This window comes from Cordyceps javanica, chromosome 1 (assembly GCF_051103115.1).
Source record: "Cordyceps javanica chromosome 1, complete sequence".
In the NCBI taxonomy this organism is placed as follows: Eukaryota; Fungi; Ascomycota; class Sordariomycetes; order Hypocreales; family Cordycipitaceae; genus Cordyceps; species Cordyceps javanica.
Window position 1 is genome coordinate 3,319,028 of NC_139295.1, and position 24,414 is coordinate 3,343,441.

Genomic DNA, 24,414 nt, shown 5'->3' on the forward strand with positions numbered 1-24,414 from the left:
GATCAGATGGTTGGCACCACAATGATTTTTCATCAAAGATACGTTTTTTTTAAGTAAAAAATGTGACTGCCATGGCTGCTTGTAACGTACTTTCTCCCGTACCGTCTTGCTGAACCTTGCCATAAAGCGAAGCTCTACAACCGCGACAGCCTCTCTTAGGCCGTGGCAAGTCTCTCCATCCAATAACCTGCTGTTACGGAGACTAACGACATCAAAAATATGTGCCAGTACGCGCCGTCATATTCGTTCCTCTATTCCCTGGGTGCCTTCTTAACAACGTTTCGCTCGTTCGCGTAGTGAAACTTGACCCAGTCGAAGTCTTTGCAGCATCTCTAATACGGATGGCTATTTTGCACGGAAGTTGGGGTATTCCTGATTTCATCGTTTGAGTAAAACCAAAGTAAAGATATAGATCTAGACACGTAGGCTCATATAATAGAAAACAATTACATCGAGAGGAAATGGGAAAGAATGAGCACAGTAAAAGAGAAGAATGGATGAGTCAAGGACAAAGATAAATAATCAACATAAACTGATCATCTTTTTCTCAGCGGATATTTCATTCTCAGGATAGAGATATAAGCCTTAGAATGCTTGCATTTATTTTTGAGGCGGCGACTGTGATATGGTCTGTTCCCAAAGCCTACAGATGGCCTGCACGCAAGAGACACCGCGACCTTTGCACAACATACACACACGCTGATGAGTCGCGTGCTTCTGCCTAGTTGATCAACTTTATATTTCAGGGGAGATCCCACCATCCCTCATGGATGTCTTTTAGATCCACATCTCCGGGCAGCTTCAGGTATGATGTCATGTCTGAGCTGGAATCGCCTTCAGCCTTTGTCCATCCGTTGCCAAAATACCACGCAAATCTGTTCCCCGTATCCGAAATGTATTCGTATTCCCAATCCTCCCACCTGGGCTCGCGACGGACTATTGTAACATGACCAGCGCTACCTGGCCAGACTCCATGGATACGTGCCCCAGGTCGACCGCCGTTGTACCAGGAGCTACAAGAGTCGGAAAGCACCGTCGTGGCGAAAAAGTCGTCCGCGTACTCGACAAAATCGTCTGCGGCCCTTGTGGTCGGTGCCATGGATTTGATACCCTCGCGGGCGACCTTGCGCAGCACTTTGGCAAAGTACGTCAGCTGGTTCTCAACGCTGTGCGGAACGGTCCCGGAAGGGCCAGTTCCGTGGGGGCCGTGAATAAAGAGAAGATTAGGAAACCCAGGAGTTGAGAGCCCTAGATAAGTATACGGAAACCCGTACTCTCCATCTGCTTTCCATACATCTCTCAAGTCTCGACCATGTGCTCGGATAGGGAACTGAGGGACCATGTCGACGTTTGCGCCCGTAGCACAAAACACGGCATCCACATCCCGCTGGACACCATCCTCAGTTTCAATACCGGAAGCAGTGAACCGTTTAATGGCCCTTGTAACATACTCGACGTTATCCTCCGTGATAGCTTCGAGGTACCCTGGTCCCGGGGTAAGACGGCGGCAATTTGGCGAAAAGTCTGGCACTAGATGTTGTAGTAGTTGGGGCTTTTTTGCCAGCCGCTTTTCCATGATCTCAATAAAGTTGCGTCGTAGATCTTGGTTCGATTCTGAATTGCGAAAAAAGCTACTAAAGCGACGCCAGTATTTATCCTCGAGCTCTTTTCTGAACTGTAGATATATTTCTGGATCCTGGAATGACTCTTGCTGTTGCTCTGATATTGGCTGGGGTTCGAAGGTACGATCATCACCCGCCCAAGATGCGGCTATCCAGGTGGGATTTCGAGCGTAATGGTCTAGTCGACCGACGGTCTTTTGCAGATTTGCGACCAGCTGGATTCCACTGGCTCCGTTGCCAATGACTGCAACCCTCTTACCAGTTGGATCGAATGAAGGATCATAGTCTGATGTATGCCGGAGGAATCCTTTGTAGTCAGAGATGCCAGGATAGTTTGGAATTTTCCATGCATTGAATCTCCCCGTCGAGGTAAGCACAAAATCTGCTGTCTCATGACTGACCGATCCAGTGGCGGTCTCTTCGACGCTGAGAGTCCAAACACCTTCGGTGGCATCCCATGCTGCATCCACAACGCGACTGTTGAAATTTGCGAGCTTGTAGACGTCATACTGCCTGGCAACGGATTGCCAGTAGGCTAGAATCTCTGGGCCTGTCGAAAATTGGTCAGACCAGTCGAGCTTGGGTGCAAACGTGGATTGATACACATGAGATGGAATGTCGCATCGAACTCCAGGATACACATTTTCAAGCCAAGTTCCACCCTATTGACCTGTTAGCTCTACTCGACTTAACTATCAGCAGAGTACATTACCTACGAAGTCTGCATTTTTCTCGTAAATTGTCAGCTTCACATTTGGTACTTTGGCGGGTAGTAGTACGCCAGCCAATATTCCTGCCAAGCCGCCTCCAATCACAGCCACTCTTAATTCCCGAGGCTCGTCAATAAATCTGTCAATGAGAACCCGCCCAGGTTTCCTATACGGGTATTCACTTTTATCATTTCTGGATGAAGGGCTCCTGGCCTCGGTTGATACTCCATTCGGGACCTGTGTTGTTGGGGTGGGGACATTCTGGCCTTGATCCGCAGAGTTGATGCCGCTCGTCGAGCCCTGAGGTCCGGATGCCATGTTGCCAAGCGTTTGAAAAAATGATATTCCCGAGTCTTTGAATCAGTGACTCTCCGGAATCTCGGGTCTACTTGGTCAATGACTAGAATAACGAAAGTCCTAATGATCAAGGTCTTTTAAGATCGAATCTTTATTCGATGGCGTGATAATGGCTAGTTCTGAGTCAAGGCCTTGAGAGCACGCACTTGCCCCGCACTATTCCAGCATATATGTTGAAGATTGACATTGCAGTACGAGCAGTTCGATACTAGTATCCTGTTATCTGTTATGAATTTGCTCCTCGATGGCGTGACGACTCCAATGGTGTTGAGCCAACATGAACGGTGCGGCTCTGTTGTGGATAGTCTATACAAATACAATACAGTACAGTGCTAGTTCCACTATGGACTCGTTATAATTTGGACACTTTGGAACCGTATTGGTCTCTGGAGAAGACATCTCCTCGCGAGTATTGCGAAAGACTGACGACGCGCAAGTTTAAAGCCCAGAATCGTGGCCGACACTGTACGAAATGGCAACAGAGAATAAAAGGCGCTATCAGATCAAATGGTTCGCAGATTCTGATACGAAGGAAGATCGGAAGCTCATTTGCAAGCTAGACTTGCTCATAGTCCCGTACGCCTTCCTCGCATATTGGGCCAAGTATATTGACCAGGCAAATCTTAGTGAGCACCAGCCTGATACCGCTGACAGTGCACACATTGACCACCGAGATGCTAGACAATGCCTATGTTTTGGGCCTCAAAGAAGACTTGGGGCTTGATGGAAATGACCTTGTCCAGCTCCAATCGCTCTATATTGTTGGGGCGGTTGTAGGACAGCTGCCCTTTCTCTTTTTATTCACCTACATCCCCATGCATTGGACAATCCCTTTTCTAGATATCAGTTGGGGCATATTCACTCTGTTACAATATCGAGTCAATTCGTTTGCCGAGCTAGCTGCGTATAGGTTCTTGGTTGGCTTGTTTGAGGTACGTTTTTGATCTTGTTGACGACTTCATACTCACTTTTGCTAGGCAGCATTCTTCCCCGGAATGCATTATATCTTCGGCTCCTGGTACCGCGGCAACGAAATTGCTCGACGAGGTGGCGTATTTTATGTTGGTCTCACGTTAGGGACCCTGACTGCCGCGCTCATTCAATCTAGCGCGTCGGCGAGACTCGATGGTGTTAATGGCCTCGCTGGATGGCGATGGATGTACATCATTTGCTCACTTATAACGATTCCAATCGGAATTTTAGGGTACATCATTCTTCCGGGAACGCCAGCTCAGCCAAACAAGCTCTTTCTCAAGGAATCGGAGATATTGCTGGCCAAAGAAAGGCTGCAGCGCGCCGGTCATCAATCCTCTGGAAAAGTCACTTGGGATACGGTCAGGCGATTGGCTACTCGGTGGCAAGTATGGATTTTGGTACTTCTTGATGTTCTTTTCTGGAACGGCAGTATCAACACCACGACTGGTGGCTATTTGCTTTGGCTGAAGAGCCTTGGTAGATATAGCAACTCCAAGCTCAACGCTCTCGCTGCAATTTCTCCAGGACTCGGCATCTTTTACACGCTCTTCATATGCTTTGCGTCAGATCTACTCATTGGGCCAGCCGGCGCCATCACAGTGTCCCATCTGTGGAACATAATTGGTCTCATTATACTCATCATCTGGGACGTGCCGGAGCGCGCAAAGTGGTTCGCCTTTTCAACCACGTACTCGGCAGTAGCAATGTCAAGTGTGCTGTACGGATGGGTGAACACTCAACTGCGAGCGTCCCCTGCCGAAAGATCATTTACTCTCGTGCTTATCAACGCGCTCTCGCAATCCACAACAGCCTGGACACCGATTCTTGTGTTCCCAACTGTCGAGGCTCCACAGTTCACCAAGGGATACGCATTTGTATTAGCCAATGCAATATGCTTAATTATACTGTCCAACGTTGTTGCGCGGTATCGGCAAAGGGATGGGTATGTCAGAACTTTACCCTCGATCAGACCGGAGTTCTTCGCTAACAGGCCTCGCGTAGATTGGCGCATGATGATGAATCTGTTGAGCAGCAAGCTGGTGATGGACTTCGAGAATCAGAAACAGTCAATAAGATTGAATGAGTGGTTCCAATGGCCTGACACACCAATTCAAAGACTTGCCGCTGTTCGAAGTGGTTTGAGCTACGCGTTCATCAGACAGTTAATACAGTGTAATTGGCCTTTTTCACATATTGCAATGGGAAAAAAGAGGCAACAAGCATCATGAGTGTAGATATTCTAAGATTTTAGGGCAATTATTCGAAATATCGCTCTAGCATTGATATAGTCACGCCATAATTGTTATCATGATATGCGAGCGGCACTGGCCATCGCCAGTACTGAGCCAGCACGCCATAGCGGGTAGCTATCACTGCATAGATACACTCCGCTCAGCTACCAGAAATTGGGAAATAGATAATCGGTATTGCGTGGTAGAATTGATTCCCTTGCGGTAGCGCAGTTATACTACAATATGCGGGGAGGCCTGTCTTTCCAACGAAAAAGCTATGTATATGGCCAAAGACGCTACACAAGGGTTTGCGCACATGCGCAACCTGCGATCAATTGAATCTATCTGATCTTCTGCAATACCATGGCTGAAACCGCCCCGAAACCGAGCTTTCATGTAGATAGCGACAGGCTGGGGAATGGAAAGAAGAACATTCTGCTTAATGCGTTTGATATGTCGACGGTTGGCCACTTGTCCCCCGGTCAGTGGAAGGTGAGTACGGCGGCAGATGTCCTTGTCGTGATTGAAGCTGAGGCATTGTAGAATCCGGTGGATAAATCTGCGACCAAGCGTGACTTGGAGTACTGGATTGAGCTCGCAAAGCTTCTCGAGCGTGGCGGCATCAATGCACTATTCCTAGCCGATACCTACGGAGGCTACGATACTTATGAGGGCAGCCTGGATAACTGCATCCGACGAGCTGCACAGTGGCCGATGACGGACCCTACCATTGTAAGAATGTCGGCACGGAAATCGCAATAGATGATCTAACGTACATAGCCCATCTCAGCAATGGCAGCTGTGACCAAAAACCTGGCATTCGGCATCACAGCGTCTACATCATTCGAGCCTCCATTCCTTCTCGCAAAGCGGTTCTCAACACTTGATCATTTTACAAAGGGTCGGATTGGCTGGAATATCGTCACGTCTTGGAAAAAATCCGCCTTCAAGGCTATCGGATTAGATAGTCCAATTGACCACGACGAGCGCTACCTACAGGCTGACGAGTACCTGAGAGTCTTGTACAAGTATAGTCGAAGAGCTCAACGAACAAGAATTGAGGCTGATTTTTGAGCAGATTGTGGGAAGGCTCCTGGGCCGAAGACGCAATTACGGCGGACCTCGACAACGACAGCTATGCCGATCCCGACAGGATTCGTACCATCAACCACAAGGGGAAGTATTTTGAGCTCAACACCCGACACATCGTGGATCCATCACCGCAGCGCACCCCGTTCCTGTTTCAGGCTGGAACGTCAAGCGCAGGCTCTGCATTTGCTGCCACTCACGCCGAGGCCGTCTTCGTCTCCTCACACTCGCCGCAAGTCTTGCGCCCCAAGGTTGACAACATCCGGAAGCAGGCTGCCGAGCTAGGGCGCGACCCGCGCTCGATCAAAATATTTGCGACCTTTACCCCCATCATCGGACAGACAGACGAGGAAGCCGAAGCCAAGTTCAACGAAGTCAAAAAGTACGCTTCCACCATTGGCGGGCTAGTGCTCTTTAGCGGATGGACTGGCATCGACATATCGAAAATCCCACTGGACCAGGAGATTACAGCAGCAGACTCTCTCGAAGCGCACAAGGTCCGCAGCATCCTGGACTCCTTCACAACAACCAGCAAGGAGATTCCAAAGTGGACACCGCGCGTTGTCGCGGAGCGTGCCTCGATCGGCGGACTCGGCCCTGTTTCGGTCGGCAGCGCCCAAACAGTGGCCGACGAGCTCGAAGCATGGATCCGAGATGCGGACTTGGACGGCTTCAATATCGGTCATGTCACAACGCCGGGCACCTTTGAGGAGGTGGTTGATCTGCTGATTCCGGAACTGAGAAGGCGTGGGATTTATCCAGAGCCACCGAAAGAGCCACTTACCGCCAGAGAGAAGATATACGGTCCAGGTCAGAGGGGTTTGAGGGAAGATCATGTCGGCAGCACGTACAAGTATTCGGTATACAAGGAAGACCCGCCGTACCAGAAACTGGATAATTAGACTTGCATGCTTCATCATATCGAAATATGTTACTGCGTCGAATAGCGCGCTCATTTGTCAGAGATTTGTTTTGCTTTATAACTGCCCGACTGGAGTCAGTACCATAATACTGTGCAATAGGGGGCCAGACACCCGTCATTGGGTTGACGGTTGCTGTCAGGATGCCTGCATCTGCGGATTAGGGATCGTAGTGTTGGTAATTGTAATTGAATTATCAGACTATTCCAAAGGAACATCGCAAGGCCTTTTGCCGGTCGTTACACGTGACAGCACACCATGTTGCACATTTGTGGCTGCTCAGACAACTGCAACGATTGAGCGGCGAAAGACTGATATTACTTCCATACAAAATAAAAGATGGATGCGATGGACGATTATGTATTTAAGCAGCACCTGGAAGCTTGCAAAACTTTGCTTGAGAAGACAACATGTCTAGAGATATTCAACTACTCGGTAAGAATGTGGTGGCTTCAGTACGTTACCAGACTTGGCACTAAAAAATGAGACAGGAATCACTATACAATGTCAATGATGAGCGCTCACTCCCGGAAGAGGTCATCGACGATTTCCTGCATAGAACAGTATATATCCATCCACATATTTCCTGAACTTGACCCGTACTCAAACTCGATAGGGTGAATTTGCACCCCCTGATAATATGCCTACCGATCTAAAGTTGCTCTCGGGCGTACGACTCATGTACTGTTTCGATCCGCAGGATTCCCTACCAAGTCACCTTCACTAATGGAAGCCAGTGTGCAGAAAGATGCGCTTCACGCGGATACCTTTATGGACAGAACCTTGTCGCTCAACAAGAATGTATACGAGTCCATGGTACGCACCATGCAGCTTCCCACCAAGCATATTGAGTCGACCGCAGTTGTCGGGCCCTTTTTCTGGCACCACTACAGTCGTCACAGCGATGATCCGTGTCTTCGTAGGAATCAGCAGACCGAATGAGACAGAAGCGACCGATTAATAACATGTACGTCTAGAAATTGTCTACCGCAAGTCCGATGTCCGTAAGCATGACAAGACGCGGGGCTTCGAGATGGTGCTGTCCCATTCGTTCCGGACGAATCTCACAAGCGGCTTCATCAAAGGCACGCCGACTTCGGATCTCGTCGAAGTGCTGCAGCAGATGCGCGCCTGTCCGGCCGAGGCCGGCCATCCCATGGTGCTGCCTGTCGCGCTCTTGGCGCGCGACCTGTCCGAGCGGAATGACATGAGGCAGCGCGACGCGCGGACGTGGCTGCGGCGCATCGAGAACTTCACAACGATGCGCGAAGGGAGTGAGCAGGACGTCATGTTGGCGCTGGACGGGATCGCCAGAGACCTGACCGAGTGCTACGCCCATGTGCTCTGGAGGCCGCCAATGCTATACTCGTCCCTGGTGGACCAGATGCGCAAAGCGATGAGCTTGTTTGCGAACCTGGCGAGCCTTGTGCAGGAAGAGGACCTATACTTTGCTTCAACGGACTCAATCGCCGATTTTGGGAAGGGCGACCTTCAACACAGGCATGATAACCTCCTCTCTCGCCTAGACTTCACGCAGGCCAAGCTCGTCGGCTTAGAGCATTACCGAGAAACCACGCTGGAAAGGCTGAAATTGCAGCGCGAATCAGTAACAAGATCCCACAAGCTCAGTATATATGAGCTTGAACTAGCTGACATTGAAAATTAGCTGCACAATATCATCACTCAGCGTGATGCCCGGCTAAATATTGCAATGGCCAAAGTAGCGCAAGCCAGTAAGCGTGATAGCACAGCGATGAAGGCAATTTCACTCATGGGCACACTTTTCCTACCCGGGACTTTTCTCGCCTCCATTTTCAGCATGACATTTTTCAATTTCCAAAACAGCATGTGGCCATCCCTACAAGTTTCGCCTCGCAAAGGCTAACTCGTGAAACAGCCGGCCGCCCAGTCAGCTCTAACGTATGGATTTATTTCGCCATCATGGTCCCCATTACTGCAGCTCTTGTTGCCAGCTGGATCTGGTTCGAGCGTCACCGGCAATTTCAATACGCCCAGGATGACGCCGACTTTGATAGCAACATCATCAAGATGGAGAGTTCCATCGTTAAAGTGATACAGAGGAAGACCGCGGTGAGGTCGGTTTGGTCATACGCTTAGATAGCATGTCGGAGCGCGCTTTTATTTCACGCTACTTGACAAAGACGACCGAGAACTTGACGACCGTTGTTTTCCCCTTGCTGCATTACGATTGCTTGAACCTAATGTGAGATCTCTGCGCTGAGAGAATCAGCTGTGGCCACCGTCATCTTTTCGTGTACAGAAATCAGGTCAACTTTTCCTGCTGGAATAATCCAGGCGTGAGTTCTTCCAACTGTAAGCTTGTGACCAACATATAAGACAATAAACAAAACTGTGCCGATATATGCAGTCAAAAAGTCCGAAACGTTCCATTGTCCGGGGAGGAAGACACTGAAACCATTCAGTAGCCCGATGAGTGTAAAGTAGACAATGCACAGATAAGCGCCTGGGTTGCCAAACCGAGAAATGTAGGGCAGTGTCGATCGATCAATGCTCTGCGCCTTCATGGCCGCACGGAGCCGGATATAGGCGCATGACATGACGATCCACGAGAAGAAGGCAGCCATGTTGATCATGTTGACAAACCAGTTGAAGACTTTACCAGCACTAGAGCTCACATTCAAGTAGGCGAGCAGGGTCACAGCCGTGCAGCTAGTGACCGCCCAGTACGGCACGCCCCATCTGTTGCGCTTGGTGAATATTCTGGGCGCGTTGCCGGCCACCGCGAGTGAATAGATGGAACGCGACGCCAGATACATGTAAACATTCCCGGCAGACCATGCAGAGCAGAGAATGACGGCGTTGACAATGTGGTCTAGTACGTGTATGCCCGCCGTCTTGATGCCAATGACAAACGGAGACGACCCAGCACCAGCACCTCCCGATGTAAGCTGTGGCGCGTTGGATGGGCATATCAACGTGACGCCGAAGATAGGAAGCACTGAGAAGCATATGAGGCGAATAATCAGGGCTTTAGAAGCTTTAGGAATGGATTTCCGCGCGTCTCCCGTCTCGCCTCCGCATATGGCGATCATCTCGCCGAGGAACGACAGCTAGAATCCGATTTAGTGGAAGCATTTACAGGGCATTAGTCGCAGACTCAACTGGCAGAACAACGCTGACGAGGACGCCAATGAAGCTCACAAATTTCCCCTTGCCCCCCTCAATGATCCATGCATTCGCGGGGCCAGGATCGCGCCAGTACCGAAAACCTACACGATCGCCCGTAGGCCCGCCTCCCGCGGCAATGACCACGGACAATATCATGATGCCCGTGAGCATGCTCAGCTTGACAGAGGAGAAAGCAAACTCGGCCTCTCCCGAATGCCCGACCGGCAAGTAGTTCAGGCCAGTAATGACAATGAATAGGATAGTAATGAAGACGGCGTCGGAGACGGGCGGCTGCCAGTATCCCACCACGAGCGCTGCGGCGGTGATTTCGAAAGGCACAAGCATCGCGTAGGCGTACCAGTAGTTCCATCCCATGGCAAAGCCAAAGGATTCGGATAATAATCGTGTGGCGTAGGTATCGACACCGGCACCGTTCAAGGGGAGAAAGGTGGCCATTTCGAACATCAACGTCGCAAAGACCCAGACGACGGAGCACATTGTGACAAAGCCGGCAACAGTAAGAGTAGGACCTCCTCTGCTGAGCGTTCTGCCAGAGCCAACAAGGAACGCAGTGCCGATGCACCCTATTGATTCATTGTGTGTCAGCTAGGCACCTATGCATCGGATTGTACAAATTGGTGGTAGGAATAGGGTTTCCAGGGTTATTTACCGCCCATGGCAATCATGTACAGGTGCCGATCTTTAAGTTTCGGTTGCTCTGCGACATCTTTTGCCGTTTCTCTGACCAGGGCATCGTCAGCGTCTTTGATTCTGCGTCGGTCCGACATGGATAATACACAGCTACGGAACGTCCGCAGTGGAAATGCGTCGCGTTGCTACCGGCTGGGTACGGCCGTTTTAACTATTTATTCAACTGTGCCATCGACCTAAAAGAATCGGGAAGGGACCTAGAACCATTCTGTCACTGCACGGTTCATCTTGCCCGCCCAGTCACTCCTTCCGATTGGTTCGACCGGGTGATAAGACCAACAAGTGTCTCGGCTGTGGGGCGTCGATACTAGGATCGATGTATTAGTATGGTTGGGATGAAGATCTGAGTTTCAATGACGTAGCATGGATTCCAGTCTTGCAGTAGCGCTTCCACGTCGTCTTGCGGCCGTAGTGAGTGGCCCACGTTCACCGCTGGTTAGGTGTAACGGCCGAGAACTGCCATCAAAGGTCTACGCCCGCACGTTATCTAGAATATGACCAATTTTTTTGCGTCCTTGCGGTGGTGTAACTCCAACCAACGTCACAAGGAGGACTCTGTCCGACACCAACTGCAGGAAGCTCCGTTTATGGTTGTCGGATGAGGGACGGCTCAGCAGGCGACCAGCCCGGCGGCGATTAAGTGGTGTAAAAGATTTAGGTAAAAGAAAATACATTAAAGATTGAAATAAATGATTAGATTGAATGATATATTTGATTTGAAGTGATAAGTGAAGAAGTATGGGTAGTCTTTCCGATACAATAGTTTTAAATATCTACTTGAATATCAATAATTAACAGACTAGTATCATATGAATTACCTAGAATTGATGAAAAAAATCTAAAAGCATAATATGAATGAGTTGTAATAAATTCTTCAAACCTCCATCTTCTCTATTGAATAGAGTAGACACAAAAGAAACCACAAGTGCTCGCCCCATACATCACTCATCACCTAACGCTCACCACCTCTGTCTCACCATTTCGCATTCTCAACTCTTGTGCTGTAATCAAGTACGTGAATCCCGCCCTCTTTGCTTCCCCAAACCAAAGTAGCGGGTCCATTGCTGGCAAAGCTCCAAGTCTCGCGTCGCCCCGAATGATGGCATCAAAGTCTTGGATATGTAATCGGCACTCCCCTGGATGCTCCATGACACCAACATCGCTGCCGCGGCTCGCGCCCAGGACGGCTCTGACGATGTTCTCGACCACGCCTTCGACGGGCGCGACATCTATGAAGCCACGGACCGCTGCGAAGTCGGGGCGCTTGCCAAGCACACCCAGAATGTGTACAAGGTCACTCTGAACCGCAGCAGACTTGTCGCTCTTGTTAGCGGCGCCCGAATACTTTACGGGACGGTGGATGTGAGCTGAGATGCCGACTGCCTTGCTTGCATTGGCCAGGAAGCGCTCGGCACACCATTTGCTGGCCACGTAGCCATCGCTGCCGTCCGTCGGCGGCTCGCTGCTGTCGTAGATCTCGACGGCGCCAGATGACATTGTGTGCAGCGGCACTCTGCCGGCGCAAATTGAAAGCTCTGCGAGCCCCTTGACCGCCTCCAAATTGACGGGCTTGAGGGTTTCGTAGCTATCCCAGAAGGAACGATTCGCCACGCAATTGACAATGACGTCCACTTCTTCTGCCAAGGTCGCAAACTCAGCCTCTCCAAGCCCTAGGCGAGGGAGAGCGAGGTCTGCGTTGACGAGCGTAACTTTGGGGTTGCGTGAGCTAGCAGAATCAACGCTGCTGGTGCTGCGCGACAGGCAAAAGATCTTGGCGATCTCAGGCTTCGAAATCAGTGATTTAAGAATATGGCGGCCGAGGTAACCGGTTGCGCCGGTGAGGACTACCGCCAGCTCGGAACTCTTTGCGAATTTCGTCGCCGGGTGTTTTTCCGCCAACCGATGCAGGGCTAACGATACACTGCTCTCAGCCTCCCAGTCAATCGCCGAGTTTGATATCTCCATATTGGCCGCGACGTGGCGCGACATGCCATCCAGTGTACTCGAGTTCATCAGGTCGATCAACGAAGGTGCTGATTGGAATTCGCGTTGCATTGCAGCCTTGAGCTTGATGAGCAGGATAGAGTTGCCGCCAACGTCGAAAAAGTTTGTCTCGGGCGTCACGGTGCCGATGCCGTGTGGAATCACGTCCTGCCACAGCTGAGCGATGCGGCTTTCCGTGGCGGCCAAGTTGGCTGTGACTCCGTCTTTCTCTGGCAGTGGAAGGGCCTCGATCGCGCGGCGATCGACCTTGAAGTTGTTGGTGACTGGAACACTATCAAGAGTGGCAATGACAGAGGGCTGCATGTAAGCTGGGAGAGGGAGTTTGGTCATCAAATTGTGGGTTATCACATCTTTATCTTGCTGTGAGATATCGGATGAAAAAGCAATGTGGGCGATGAGCAAGCGATCCTCACCCACTCCTCTCGTGGTGACCACAGCGTGCGACAACGCGCCCTTGGCAATTCGGCGAATGACCTGCTCAATTTCTTGCAGTTCAACACGGAATCCACGAATCTTGACTTGGGTATCGCCCGTGATGCGTCCATCGATATAGAGCGCTCCATCTTGGCGAAGTCTGCCTCGGTCGCCAGTGCGGTACCATGTCTCTGCCGTCTGTGCCGCGAGTGGATGGATTGCATCGCCGCGGATGAACTTTTCTTTGGTCAAGCCATCCATCCCAAGATAGCCTGCAGCAATGCCCGATCCTCCAGCAAGGACCTCACCAGACGTCTCAAAGGGAACAGGGTCCAGGTTTTCGTCGACAATGGCGACGGCATAATTGGGCATGATCCAACCGGCGGGGACGTGGTTCTCGAGATCTTTTGCGCTGTGCTTGACTTCGCCCTTGGTGATGGCGAGCGAAGCCTCGGTGGGACCGTAATTATTGAACAGCCGAAGTTTGGGAACGTGCCGCTTTGCAAGCTGTGCGAACTCCTTGATGAGGCCAGTATGCAGATGCTCCCCGCCACCAAACGCATAACCCCATGATGTACACTGGGCCAGGTTGCTAGAGCCGTAACGGATCCAAGTCTCATACTCAGAGGGTGTGGCCACGGTGTAAGTCACACCCTGTTCGGCCATGATCCTGGTGACAGCTTCCGGGTCACCGCGCTTCTCCGCAGGAACGACGTAAAGGCAGCCTCCTTCGGTGAGCGCAGCAAATATCTGGTCGAGAGAAATGTCAAAGTTGTAAATCGTCTGTTGCAGAACCATGTCGACCATAGCTGACAGTCCAACCATGCGCGAGTACCCTTCACATTGCGTGCGCAGATTCTCATGGGTCAATATCACTCCCTTGGGCTCGCCTGTGGTTCCACTAGTGAACAAGATCACGGCTGTGGTGCTTTGTGTGGCCTTGTTTGGGTGACCAAGACTCGCAGCAGCCTTTGAGATTCCAGATACATCAATGATGGCGGCATTCTGTGCTCGGACTTGGCCGACGATTGGTAATGTGGACTGATCAACCAGAAGGGCGTCTGGTAGTGCAGAGTTGGCAATGCTCACAATACGAGCCATCGAGTTGCGTAGGTCCAAGGGAATGTACGTTGCCCCCATGCGGAAGATGGCCAGCATTGAACATATCCAGTCAGCCGACGGGGTTTGAAACACACCCACCTTTGAGCCTGCTGAGAGCCCGGATTCAAGGAGCGCGGAAACAATATTGTCAATGCGCAACCTCATTTGGTCGTACGTATACGAGACTCCTAGTCCGTCTTTCAAGGCAGGCTTGCTATTGTGCAACTGGGCAATTTGGTCAATGCGATGAGACACCGTTTCTGGCCATTCAAGTGGCAAGATAGGACCTTCAGTCAAGGCAGTCAGCTCTGGATCGGAGAATTACTGATAATCATCTGAAACTTACCCTTGCCAGTCTCGAGGGCTGCTTCGACGTCAGCCGCCGCGAAGCGCGGCAAATGACGGACCTCTTGATCGACACCCTTGGAAAACGATTCCAATACATTCACATAGGCCCGTAAAAGCATTTCTGTACTTTCCCTTGAGTACATCTTCTTTTGTAGTCTCAGAGACAGCAGAGATTCGCCGGTAGGGTTGTCTGTGATGCCCAAAGTCAGGTCGTAGCCGTTTCTTGCATTCAGCCATTCCTCATCGCTGAGGCCGCAGCCACACCACTGAGCTCGCTCACGAGCTACCTGGCGGTAGTCGACGAATAGCTGGAAGATGGGCGCTTCTGTGTTGGTACGCGGGATCTTGAGCTCGTGGAGCAACACGTTCCACGGCACGGCAGAATGCTCCAAAGCCTTGTATGCTTTGTTGCGCGTGTCTTTGATAATGTCGCTGACTTTTGTTCCCGAAGCGCTTCGATCGAATCGAACAGGCAGCAGATTGAGGAAAAAACCGAGGCTGTCCATAAATCTCTTGTCAATGCGGTTCGCATCCGCAAGGCCGAGATAAAAGCTCTCCATATCCGGCAAAAGGTTAAAGACGAGAGCCTGAAGAGCCGCGAGGTAGAGATGGAACATGGTGGCGCCATTCTTGCGCGAGATGATCTTGAGCCTCGAGACAAGCTCTGGTGGCAGAGTCGCCTTGGCTTCAAACTGCTCGAAATGATCCAGCAACGGGCGGGTTGGAGACCTGGCAAAAGGGAATAACGGAATGGCCTTGGCCTGCGGGTCGATCATTGGCCGATAATAGGATTCTATGGAGGTTTTCATCAACCCTGACTGGTAGGAATCTCTCTGCCAAGTGGAAAAGGCAGGAAATTGGCATTCTGGGCCCAGCGGCGGCACAGGCCGTCCGTTGTATGCAGCGTCGAGATCAACAAAGAGCACGCTGAAGCTGTACCCATCCCAGGAGATGTGATGGCCGCTGACCATAAAGTAGTGGATGTTATCGCTAACAGTGATGAGGACCATTCTCGCTGCCGTCCAGGAGTTGAGATCCCAGACGTGCTCGTGCATCTTTGTCAGTTCCTTCTCCACGTCTGCCTCGTCCACCAGATTGACATGCTCCAAAGTAATGGAAGAGTCGGAGAGAACGCCTTGCATTGGAACTCTGTCATCACCCTCCCCGGACCAGAAGAACCTGGTTCTCAGAGCATCATGGCGCTGTGTGACCTTCTGGACCGCGTTTTCAAGGCGGTGGACTTGGAGCCGCCCGGTGAGCTTGAACATGACGGTCATGTTGAAGCTGGTTTTGTCTTCAAGATAGTCGCTCAAGAACCAAAATCGATCCTGCCCATACGACATGGGATAAGACTTCTCTGTTGCTGTTGGAGGGACGCTTGACTTGTCTCGTACAGCCATGACTGGAGGAGTAGAGGCTTCCGTAAATTCTGCTGGCGTTGTCGGTGTTTCACTGGCTGGGGGCGAATGATCCTCACTACGCGTAGAAAATTTGTCGTCCGAATCGGTGGATGAATCATTCGACACAGCCATAGGGGCTGGGCCTCCGCCAGCTTTAGTACTCGATAGGGCGCTGAGGTCAATCACAGCGACCGGAATGCGTTCCATGGCTTCGGCGAGTAGATCGTTGATGGAACTTCCTCCGAGAATCTTCAATACCGGAATGTCCACGTCGAGCTCCTTTAGAAACCACGAACGCACTTCGACAGCCATCAGGGAGTCTATACCCTGTTCGACCAAGGAGGCAGTCTCATTCAGTGCGGCGTCCGCCGATAGCATCAACGTGCGGCAGAGTCGCGCCAGGAAACCAACTATCAAGACGTTAATTTGGAACTGATATACCATCACTAGTGTGGCGAGATTTGATGTTTGCCTACCTTTGATCATCTCCCGGGCGTCGTCTGCGGTCTTGGCTTCAGCCAATTGCACGCGCATAGTCACATCCGATCCCCGGCTTTCGCTACTCTTTGCATCCTGTCGTTCCAGGATGAAATGGTTGAAGCGAACATCCTCGAAAAACTGTGCTTTTGTGTTTGCGTTTCTCTGGGGGTGAAAGGGCTCCAGTCCTGTCGTAATTTCGGAACTTTGCGTGCAGCCCGGCCGCCCGACGAGAATGGCTTCGGCAAAGAGTTGATGCAGCTCTGGCTCGGAAATGTTTCTGTATCCGAGGTTTGCAAAGTAATCGGCATCAAACTTGGAGGAGCGCTCAACGTAGCCGATGCCGATGAGTGAGCTGATTGCAATGGACGAGCCCGCGACGCCTCGTCTGCGTCGCTGCTCGGCGAGCGCCACCATGAACATGTTGGCGGCAATGTAATTGCTTTGACCACTGTTTCCAACCACGGATGTAAGTGAGGACATGACAATAAAAAAGTCCAGAGGAGCATCATAAAAGAACTCATCCAATAGCTGTGTGCCCGTCACCTTGGGCTCTAGGACGGCGGTCAAATTCTCGTATGTTAGCCCATCAAACATTGAGTCTCGCAGAACCATGGCACCTTGAGCCACTCCAGCAATTGGAGGCATGGTTTTGCAAATTTCTTCGTAGCACCTTTGAAGAGACTCCCGTTTGGTAATGTCCCTTTCGAATGGTTAAGAAAAGTGTCCAAGCACTGCCGTTTGGGGTAAAGGATACTCACAGAGATGAAACATTGACAGTAGCGCCGAGGCTACTCATGAATCCAATGAATTTCGGGTCAACATTGGGGTTTCGACTTGTCATGACAACAAATCTTGCTCCGTGCTCAACCATCCACTGACAGAGGGACTGGCCGACCTGACTAGTCATACCGACCAGGAGGTAAGTCTTGTCGGGGCGAAGGATGACGCCAGCATCGATAGCTTGAACGTTGGTAATAACGGATTCTCGGTGATCTGAACAATCCACGACTGTGAGTGGAGATCTTGGTACAGCATGGCCAGCGATATCCTGCATGGAGATGGTTGATATCTGAGCGGACCCAAGTTCACTTTCCGCAGCAGCTGAGCAGGCGGACGCAAAAGTCTCGGCTATCTCTCTCACCGATGCTTCAGAATTGAGACTTGCAGTGGTTCCATAGATATCCCCCAACGTGTAACAGACACAGAGCGAGGGCATGCAGTCTTTGATCAGCTCTCCAGCGGCTGCCCCGGCAGCACTGGTAGACAGGTTGACAAACGTCAATACAGAAAATGGAAGATTTTTCTGAATCACTCTCCGTGACAGGTTGACTGGTATATGTATCGAGCCGTGTTTTACGTCGTCCTTGACCGAACTGGTTACCACAACTTGAACTAGATACTGGCACGCATGTTTCTTCAGTGCCGTCATAACGTCATGGCTGGGTTCGTGCACAACCAGAGTGCCCCCTTTACTAGCAAGTTTGAGAATCCCAATTGCAGTCAGATGACTTGCCACGGTCATCATGAACTGGGAAACATCCTTGCCCATCATGTCAAGAGTGACGATCCAGTCGTTCCAGACGGTGGGATGAGTTTCGGTGGACTGTGACAGAGCAAAGACTGGTTTTCCCGATGGTCGTTCGATTCCTGAACACAACATCAACTTCCCCAAGGAGCCTATCGCAATAGTCTGAAGTAGAAAGTGGTTGAGTTCCAGGGAAGTGGTGTCCTCGCGATCCGTCATGTTGCTGATGCGAAGCGGAGATGGCTTCTGCAGCTCGTAGTACTCTCCGTTGGCTACAAGCAACACATTTTCGCTGAGACTCGAATTCTCGGCAACCAATCTTCTGCCGCTATTGTAGCGCCGGTTTGCGGATTCGCATGCGTACAGACGAGGAATCAGTCGGGTGCTGCCCTCGAAGCACACCTCGGGCTCGAGCGACCAGAGAAATTCCGCCTCACTTTGTGCTTCGGAACGCCAAGCCTTTAGCATCTCCAGTCTGAGCAACTCGGAAGCCAACAGCTGCGAGGTTGCATCGTGGTTGTCGAAGCCGTCCAGGTCGACAATTTGGAGTGCGATGTGCGGGTACTCGTTGGTAACGGCTCTGCCGAGTCCAAGCATCATGGAGCAGAACGGCTCGTCGGCGCGAGCGCCTCGCGTTACCCATAGTACCTTTGCAGATTGACGCCAAATGATTTTGAGAGCCTCAAGCTTGGATTCGTTGAGATTCTTAAAGGTCGGCTCATCAAGCTCGACAAGGGAAAGAACCGTGCTCAGGTACGGAAGCGCATCCAGATCAATGTGCTCCAAAGAGGCAATGCGGATAACTTGCTCGAACCTCCCCTTGAGCATGCCTGCGATATTCTCTGCTACTCTGTGTGAGAACAAACTCTGGCCGCCAACAATTACCAGACGTGGTGCGTCAGTAGGTGGGAGTGCGCTTATAGAGGCCAGAGGCGATCTCAACAAGGCAATCCGGTCGTCAATGGCCTGCGCCGCAAATACTGTACACATATCGAGTCCATGATGAAGCGGTGTAGTCGTATCGATGCCGCCGAATCCGCACTTCCGCAGCAAAGAGTCCCAGTTGACCGGAGTCACGGTCGGCCCCCAAGGGCGTCCGTTTTCTGCGCCAACCCACCAGCCGGGCAACGCACCCATAGGCAGACCAACGCGCATAGCATCATTGCTAGTCAGCTCTAGACACAAGAGGAACCCTCCAGGCCGAAGGAGTTTTCGTACATTGGTCATCATCTGCTCCAGCTTGTCTGTAGCGTGCAGAACATTGGACGCAATGATCACATCATACGAGTTGCTGGCAAAGCCTTGGTCTGTAGGATCGCGCTCCATATCAAAAGTCTTGTAGATCATTCGACTCTCATAGTCCTTGAACCGCGACTGAGCGGCTTCGAAAAAACCGCTCGAAATATCCGTATACGTGTAGCTGGAGAACATAGATCCAAGTAGCGGCAAGATGGCTCTCGTCGACCCGCCAGTTCCGGCACCTGAGAAGTCAGTGAGGGAGACCATTATAAATTTTACCAGCAACTTGACTTACCAATTTCCATAATCTTCATCTGCGGATATCGATGTCCGATCTGAGTCACCATGCGTGCCAAGTGCCGGTTTGCCTTGTCAAGCCCGAGACCTTCGTCATAAAACTCGAACAAACCCTCCATGTGCTCCAGAATACCGGTGCCGTCTCGAATCACTTGTGGAAGACCCTTACCAACAGACTCAATAAGACGGATATCGATGCGATCACGATCGCTGAAGCTCAGTCAACTTCCATTCTCCCGAGGGGGGGGGGGGCTGGGGCTCACATACCGTTCATAAAGCGCTGCAATGTCGGCTTCGGTATCCGTCTGCCAAGCCTCTGGGACGAAGCGATTTCTTCCAGCTTTGACACGTTCAACAGCATAGCTTGCCCAATTTAGCAGATGGCGATAGTGCGGCAGGGCATTGTCCCTCTCCTCATCCGTAACAGCTTCGAGGAGCTTTCGCAAATAGTAAAAGGCGACCCTCTCACCCTTGACAGCGTCCGCAAGCGCGCGGTCAGACGGTCCGTCGTCTAGAGCGACAATCTCACCATCCGGTCTGTCTATGCAGTACTCGAGCTTTGAAAACAGTACCGAGTCATCCTCGGGCCGAGCCGCAGTGAAAGGCATCAGTTCCAGCCCCTCCACCTGAATAAATGTATGAGCGTTATCTTGCGACAGAATGTTGATGTCCATGAAACTTCGCGTTCCCTTTGTCGGGCGTGCAATGGCCTCCCATGGAAGAACCTCCTGCTTTTCCCTTATTGCAGACGCATCAGATGACGAAGCGAAGAAGGGGTTAATGGTGATAGATTCTATGCCGGCAGGGATGTAAAGCCCCCACATCATGCCATCTCCAGGACAGCTAAAGGCTGCAGCAGAGGACTGAAGAGCAGTGTCGAGCATCCCAGGGTGAATAACGAGCTGATCCTCCCATGAGGATCCGGACTGGTCTTCAATCGTTCCATGTGCGTGTCCTTTCTTGCGTCCAATTGAAAGCATGCCCCGGAAAGGAGGCGAATATTGATACTCGAGTCTTTCGAATTGGGTATAAAAACGGTCTACTTCAATATCAGACATGTTGAAAAAGTCTGGCTCAGAAAAAGGAATAGTGTCGGGCTCAGGTTCTGCAAGTGTAATAGTCACGACACCCTCCGCGTTAACTTCCATGGGGGAGCTCAGTTCCTGTGGATCGCCAGAATAGCAGCGAAATTTGGCTTCAATACTACTTGCGTCGCGTGATATGATACTGACGCAAAATAAAGACTCAACCGACGACGTCTCATCGTTGAAAGATATCGCTCTGCCAATAAACAGGTTGCTGATCTTGATGAGACTGACGGTGGTGGCTTCTGGCGTGAGCAAATACATTGCCTCTACTGCCATTGCCACAAAGCCTGCAGCAGGAAAGACAATACCACCTTGAATCCTATGGCCTTTGAGCCAGGAGATCTCTTTCGGGCTCAGAATGTTGCGCCACTGAATCTCGCGCGACGTCTCCCTGTCCTTGCATCGTTTGCCGAGTATCGGGTGCGGAGGGTTGTGGTCAATCAACTGAGAACCCGCTGCCCGGGAGACGGACCAAAACTTTTTGGAGTGGTCAAAAGCGTACTTGGGAAGGTCTGAAATCATTTGACGCTGCATTGCATCTCCGGATAGTTTCTTCTCAAAGGCGTCGAATGAGACTGACACGGCGCCCAAGGTGCGCCAGACGAAGCCAAGAGTAGTGGAGAGTTGATGTATGTCATTTTGCCCCCTGGCGAGAGTTCCAGAATAAGGAATGCTCCCACCCTGAGCCTCTGCCAATGTGTCGAGGCATGGGCTTTTGAGTGCCGGGTGAGGGCCGACTTCCAAGGCGAGGTTGAACGGTCCGGAACTAGACACTGCCGTCTGAACTGCGGACGCGAACTGAACGGTGCTTGTCATGTTAGAGACCCAGTATTGAGAGTCCAACGTAGTGGCATTCATAGCCTGCCCTGGTATGACGCTGGAGTACCACACCGGTTTCGGCCCTTCAGACACTGGCGCTGCATTGTCGCTGGCGGTGGCCTCAATTGCATCCCGGTATGGTTCCGAGCAGGGCATCATATGGATCGAATGGTATGCAGTGTCAACTTTGAGCAGTCGAGCAAACTTCCCTTCGTCTGTAAAAGTTTGGACGGCATCCGCAACGAGGTCTTCGTCACCGGACAGAGTAATGCTTGATGCGGAGTTGACCGCAGCGATTTGGATGCGGCCCTCGAATTCTGGAAGGTTGCAAAATTCATTGGCATCCTCTACAGAGGTTCCAACAGCCATCATGGCACCGATTCTTCCTCCGGGCGACTTTGCCAACTTGGCGTAGAAGCCGCGAAGGTAGGCGATGCGGATGGCATTGCTGGCGGTCAGCAGGCCCGCCGCATACGCAGCGCTGATTTCCCCTTCACAATGTCAGTTTTTTTCTTTCATGGCAAATTGATGCATTCTTTGACTACAAACCGGATGAATGTCCAACCACAGCATCTAGTCGAACAGAAGCGGCATTGAGCATGTCAATCAACAGAATCTGTACGGCGGTGCAAAGTGGTTGCGAGACTGCAGCTTCTGAAATCCTGGAAGACTCCTTATATGCGAGCAGTTGCTCCTGAAGAGTCCATACCGGGCGGACTTCTTCGGGTAATGAGGAGAGCGCCACGTCCAGCTCTGCAAGGCGACCAGATGCGAAAGGCGAGGCCTCAACGAGCATCGCTCCCATGCGTGGCCACTGCGCACCCTGTCCTGTAAAGACACCCAGAACCTTCGGTGACGCAATTGCAAAGTGTTTTGTTCCCAGTTCGGGGGCATCATCAGCCTCCAGGAGACTTTCGATCATTTCCACAGCCTCGTCTGTTGTTGATGCAGCAATAGCGGCCCGGAAGGCCAGCGTAGAACGTTTCTCTTGCAGAGTGTACGCAATGTCTCGCAGGGAGCTACTTTTGTTATTTTGAAGATATTCAGAGTATAAAGTAAGCGTAGCACGGAGGGATAATTGAGTTGCTGCTGAAAATGTCAATGGGGAAAAGAGCTGACCAACGGACGGCGCCGCTGGCGGCATCTCGTAAGCCTCGATAATAGCGTGAGCATTTGTACCACCAAAGCCTGCATGGAGTCGATTTTCATTAGTTGTTGCATCGCAGAATCTGTGCTGATTGCCCGACTCACCGAAGCTGTTCACACTCGCTCGACGCACACTGCCCGTAGGCAGACTGGGCCAGGGCTGGGCCGAGGTCGGGACATGGAGGTTTCTATAATATGGGGCGATTCTGGGATTAAGCTCATTGAAGTGCATATTTGGGGGAATGACTCCGTGCTTCAGTGCAAGCGAAGTACCGATGAGACTCGCCAGTCCTGCGGTACCCTCGGTGTGGCCAATGACAGTCTTGATCGACCCGACGTAAAGTGTGTCCGACGCATTATTGCTGTAGAATGCTCGACTTATTGCTTCAGCTTCCTGAGGGTCACCTGCGGGAGTTCCTGTGCCATGAGCATGGAAGAACTGGGGGCGGTCTTCGGGCTTTTCGAGGTCTAGCCCAGCCCGGGCGTATGTAGTCCGGATAAGCGCAGCTTGAGCAGCTGCGCTAGGCATGGTCAAGCCCTGGCTTCTTCCATCTTGATTCACTCCCGTCTCACGGATAATGCAGTCAATATGGTCTCCGTCGCGAATCGCGGCGCTCAGTGGCTTGAGAATGACTGAAGCTACACCTTCACCACGCGCGTATCCGTCCACGTCTTTGTCCCACATCCTCGACCTTCCCGTCGGAGACAGCATGTGCAGGTTTGCCTCTGCAATATACATTCCTATATACCGTGGGTCATCAGGACACAGCATCTCTCAGTCTGTAGGTATGTAGTGAAACTAACCTGGGCTCAGGAGTAGGTTGGAACCTGCGGCCACGGCCACCTCTGACTCTCCGTTACGCAACGCTTGAATGGCGATGTGCACAGCTACCAAGCTGGACGAACAAGCGGTATCAATAGTCATAGATGCGCCGTGCCAATCAAAAAAGTATGAAACCCGATTAGAGATGATGCTACGACTCGTACCGGTGGCACTGTATCGAGGGATGGTTTCGCAATCTTTGTACAGAATACCACTCCAATCATCACACATGGTGCCGACAATCACAGCAGTAGAAGATCCACGAAGCTGTTCGATAGTGTGTCCGGCGGCGCATAGCGAATCGTACACAGTTTCCATCAACATTCGCTGTTGGGGATCGATGGCGTCGCACTCTGACGGCTGAATGTTAAAGAAGGCATTATCAAAATCGGCGGGATCCTCTTCCAGAAAGTACGACGTCTGAACATTCGTGGTTCCGTGGTGCTCTGGTTCCGAATGGTAGAACGCATTCGGGTGCCAGCGTCGACGAGCTGATACCTTGCTTACAAGGTCTCTCGGTTCTTTGAGGAGCTCCCACAGCTTGGAGGGTGTGTCAGAGCTTCCTGGAAACCGGCAAGCGGTACCAATAACGGCAATTGGTTCTGCGACAGGCATTTTCGTCATGGTGCGGACGCGGGAAATGACCACAATGGAGGTGAATCAAAAAGCAATAACAATTGTTCTAGTCCATTGTTGATCAACTTTTTCCGCAGATGAGTCTTCTTTTTAGCCATCATGTTTTGTTTCTGCCATGACGGTCAATCGAGACCGAAATGCGCCGAGCAGCAGCTGAGCCTGTTATACACTGGGGCAGCCCGGCCCCAAGCCGTGGCCGAACCCAGCCGAAAATCTCCGTATGAATGCGTTTCTGTGTGTGTACGCTCATGATTATGGCAAAGGGAGAATACAATCGTAACTTCATGAGACATTGCACGTAAAACCACAGAACGCAGGCAATAAATCG

At 51.3% G+C, this 24,414-nt stretch overlaps 6 protein-coding genes across 6 annotated transcripts; 3 read left to right on the plus strand and 3 right to left on the minus strand.

Moving 5' to 3' along the window:
* Positions 1–742: 742 nt before the first annotated feature.
* On the minus strand, positions 743–2,650 carry V2A60_001002 (flavin-containing monooxygenase; the record flags this gene model as incomplete). Its single annotated transcript, XM_083252368.1, has 2 exons — positions 743–2,284; positions 2,339–2,650. 2 exons carry the CDS (start codon positions 2,648–2,650, stop codon positions 743–745), a joined length of 1,854 nt encoding a protein of 617 aa, XP_083108494.1.
* A 1,034-nt stretch (positions 2,651–3,684) lies between these two features.
* On the plus strand, positions 3,685–4,748 carry V2A60_001003 (major facilitator superfamily domain-containing protein; the record flags this gene model as incomplete). The annotated part of the gene is made up of 2 exons (XM_083252369.1): positions 3,685–4,607; positions 4,667–4,748. 2 exons carry the CDS (start codon positions 3,685–3,687, stop codon positions 4,746–4,748), a joined length of 1,005 nt encoding a protein of 334 aa, XP_083108495.1.
* A 511-nt stretch (positions 4,749–5,259) lies between these two features.
* Positions 5,260–6,887, plus strand: V2A60_001004 (luciferase-like domain-containing protein; the record flags this gene model as incomplete). Its single annotated transcript, XM_083252370.1, has 4 exons — positions 5,260–5,388; positions 5,440–5,628; positions 5,677–5,924; positions 5,975–6,887. 4 exons carry the CDS (start codon positions 5,260–5,262, stop codon positions 6,885–6,887), a joined length of 1,479 nt encoding a protein of 492 aa, XP_083108496.1.
* Positions 6,888–7,244: 357 nt separating this feature from the next.
* On the plus strand, positions 7,245–9,023 carry V2A60_001005 (uncharacterized protein; the record flags this gene model as incomplete). Its single annotated transcript, XM_083252371.1, has 7 exons — positions 7,245–7,340; positions 7,397–7,468; positions 7,522–7,575; positions 7,650–7,824; positions 7,883–8,511; positions 8,572–8,638; positions 8,803–9,023. The coding sequence occupies 7 exons, from the start codon at positions 7,245–7,247 to the stop codon at positions 9,021–9,023; spliced, it is 1,314 nt and encodes a 437-aa protein (XP_083108497.1).
* A 101-nt stretch (positions 9,024–9,124) lies between these two features.
* V2A60_001006 (amino acid permease/ SLC12A domain-containing protein) lies at positions 9,125–10,843 on the minus strand (the record flags this gene model as incomplete). Its single annotated transcript, XM_083252372.1, has 3 exons — positions 9,125–9,997; positions 10,089–10,639; positions 10,726–10,843. 3 exons carry the CDS (start codon positions 10,841–10,843, stop codon positions 9,125–9,127), a joined length of 1,542 nt encoding a protein of 513 aa, XP_083108498.1.
* An 871-nt stretch (positions 10,844–11,714) lies between these two features.
* On the minus strand, positions 11,715–24,065 carry V2A60_001007 (uncharacterized protein; the record flags this gene model as incomplete). Its single annotated transcript, XM_083252373.1, has 10 exons — positions 11,715–14,572; positions 14,632–16,443; positions 16,510–17,213; positions 17,272–19,519; positions 19,573–19,784; positions 19,842–21,972; positions 22,031–22,669; positions 22,733–23,368; positions 23,432–23,515; positions 23,615–24,065. The coding sequence occupies 10 exons, from the start codon at positions 24,063–24,065 to the stop codon at positions 11,715–11,717; spliced, it is 11,775 nt and encodes a 3,924-aa protein (XP_083108499.1).
* Positions 24,066–24,414: the final 349 nt, after the last annotated feature.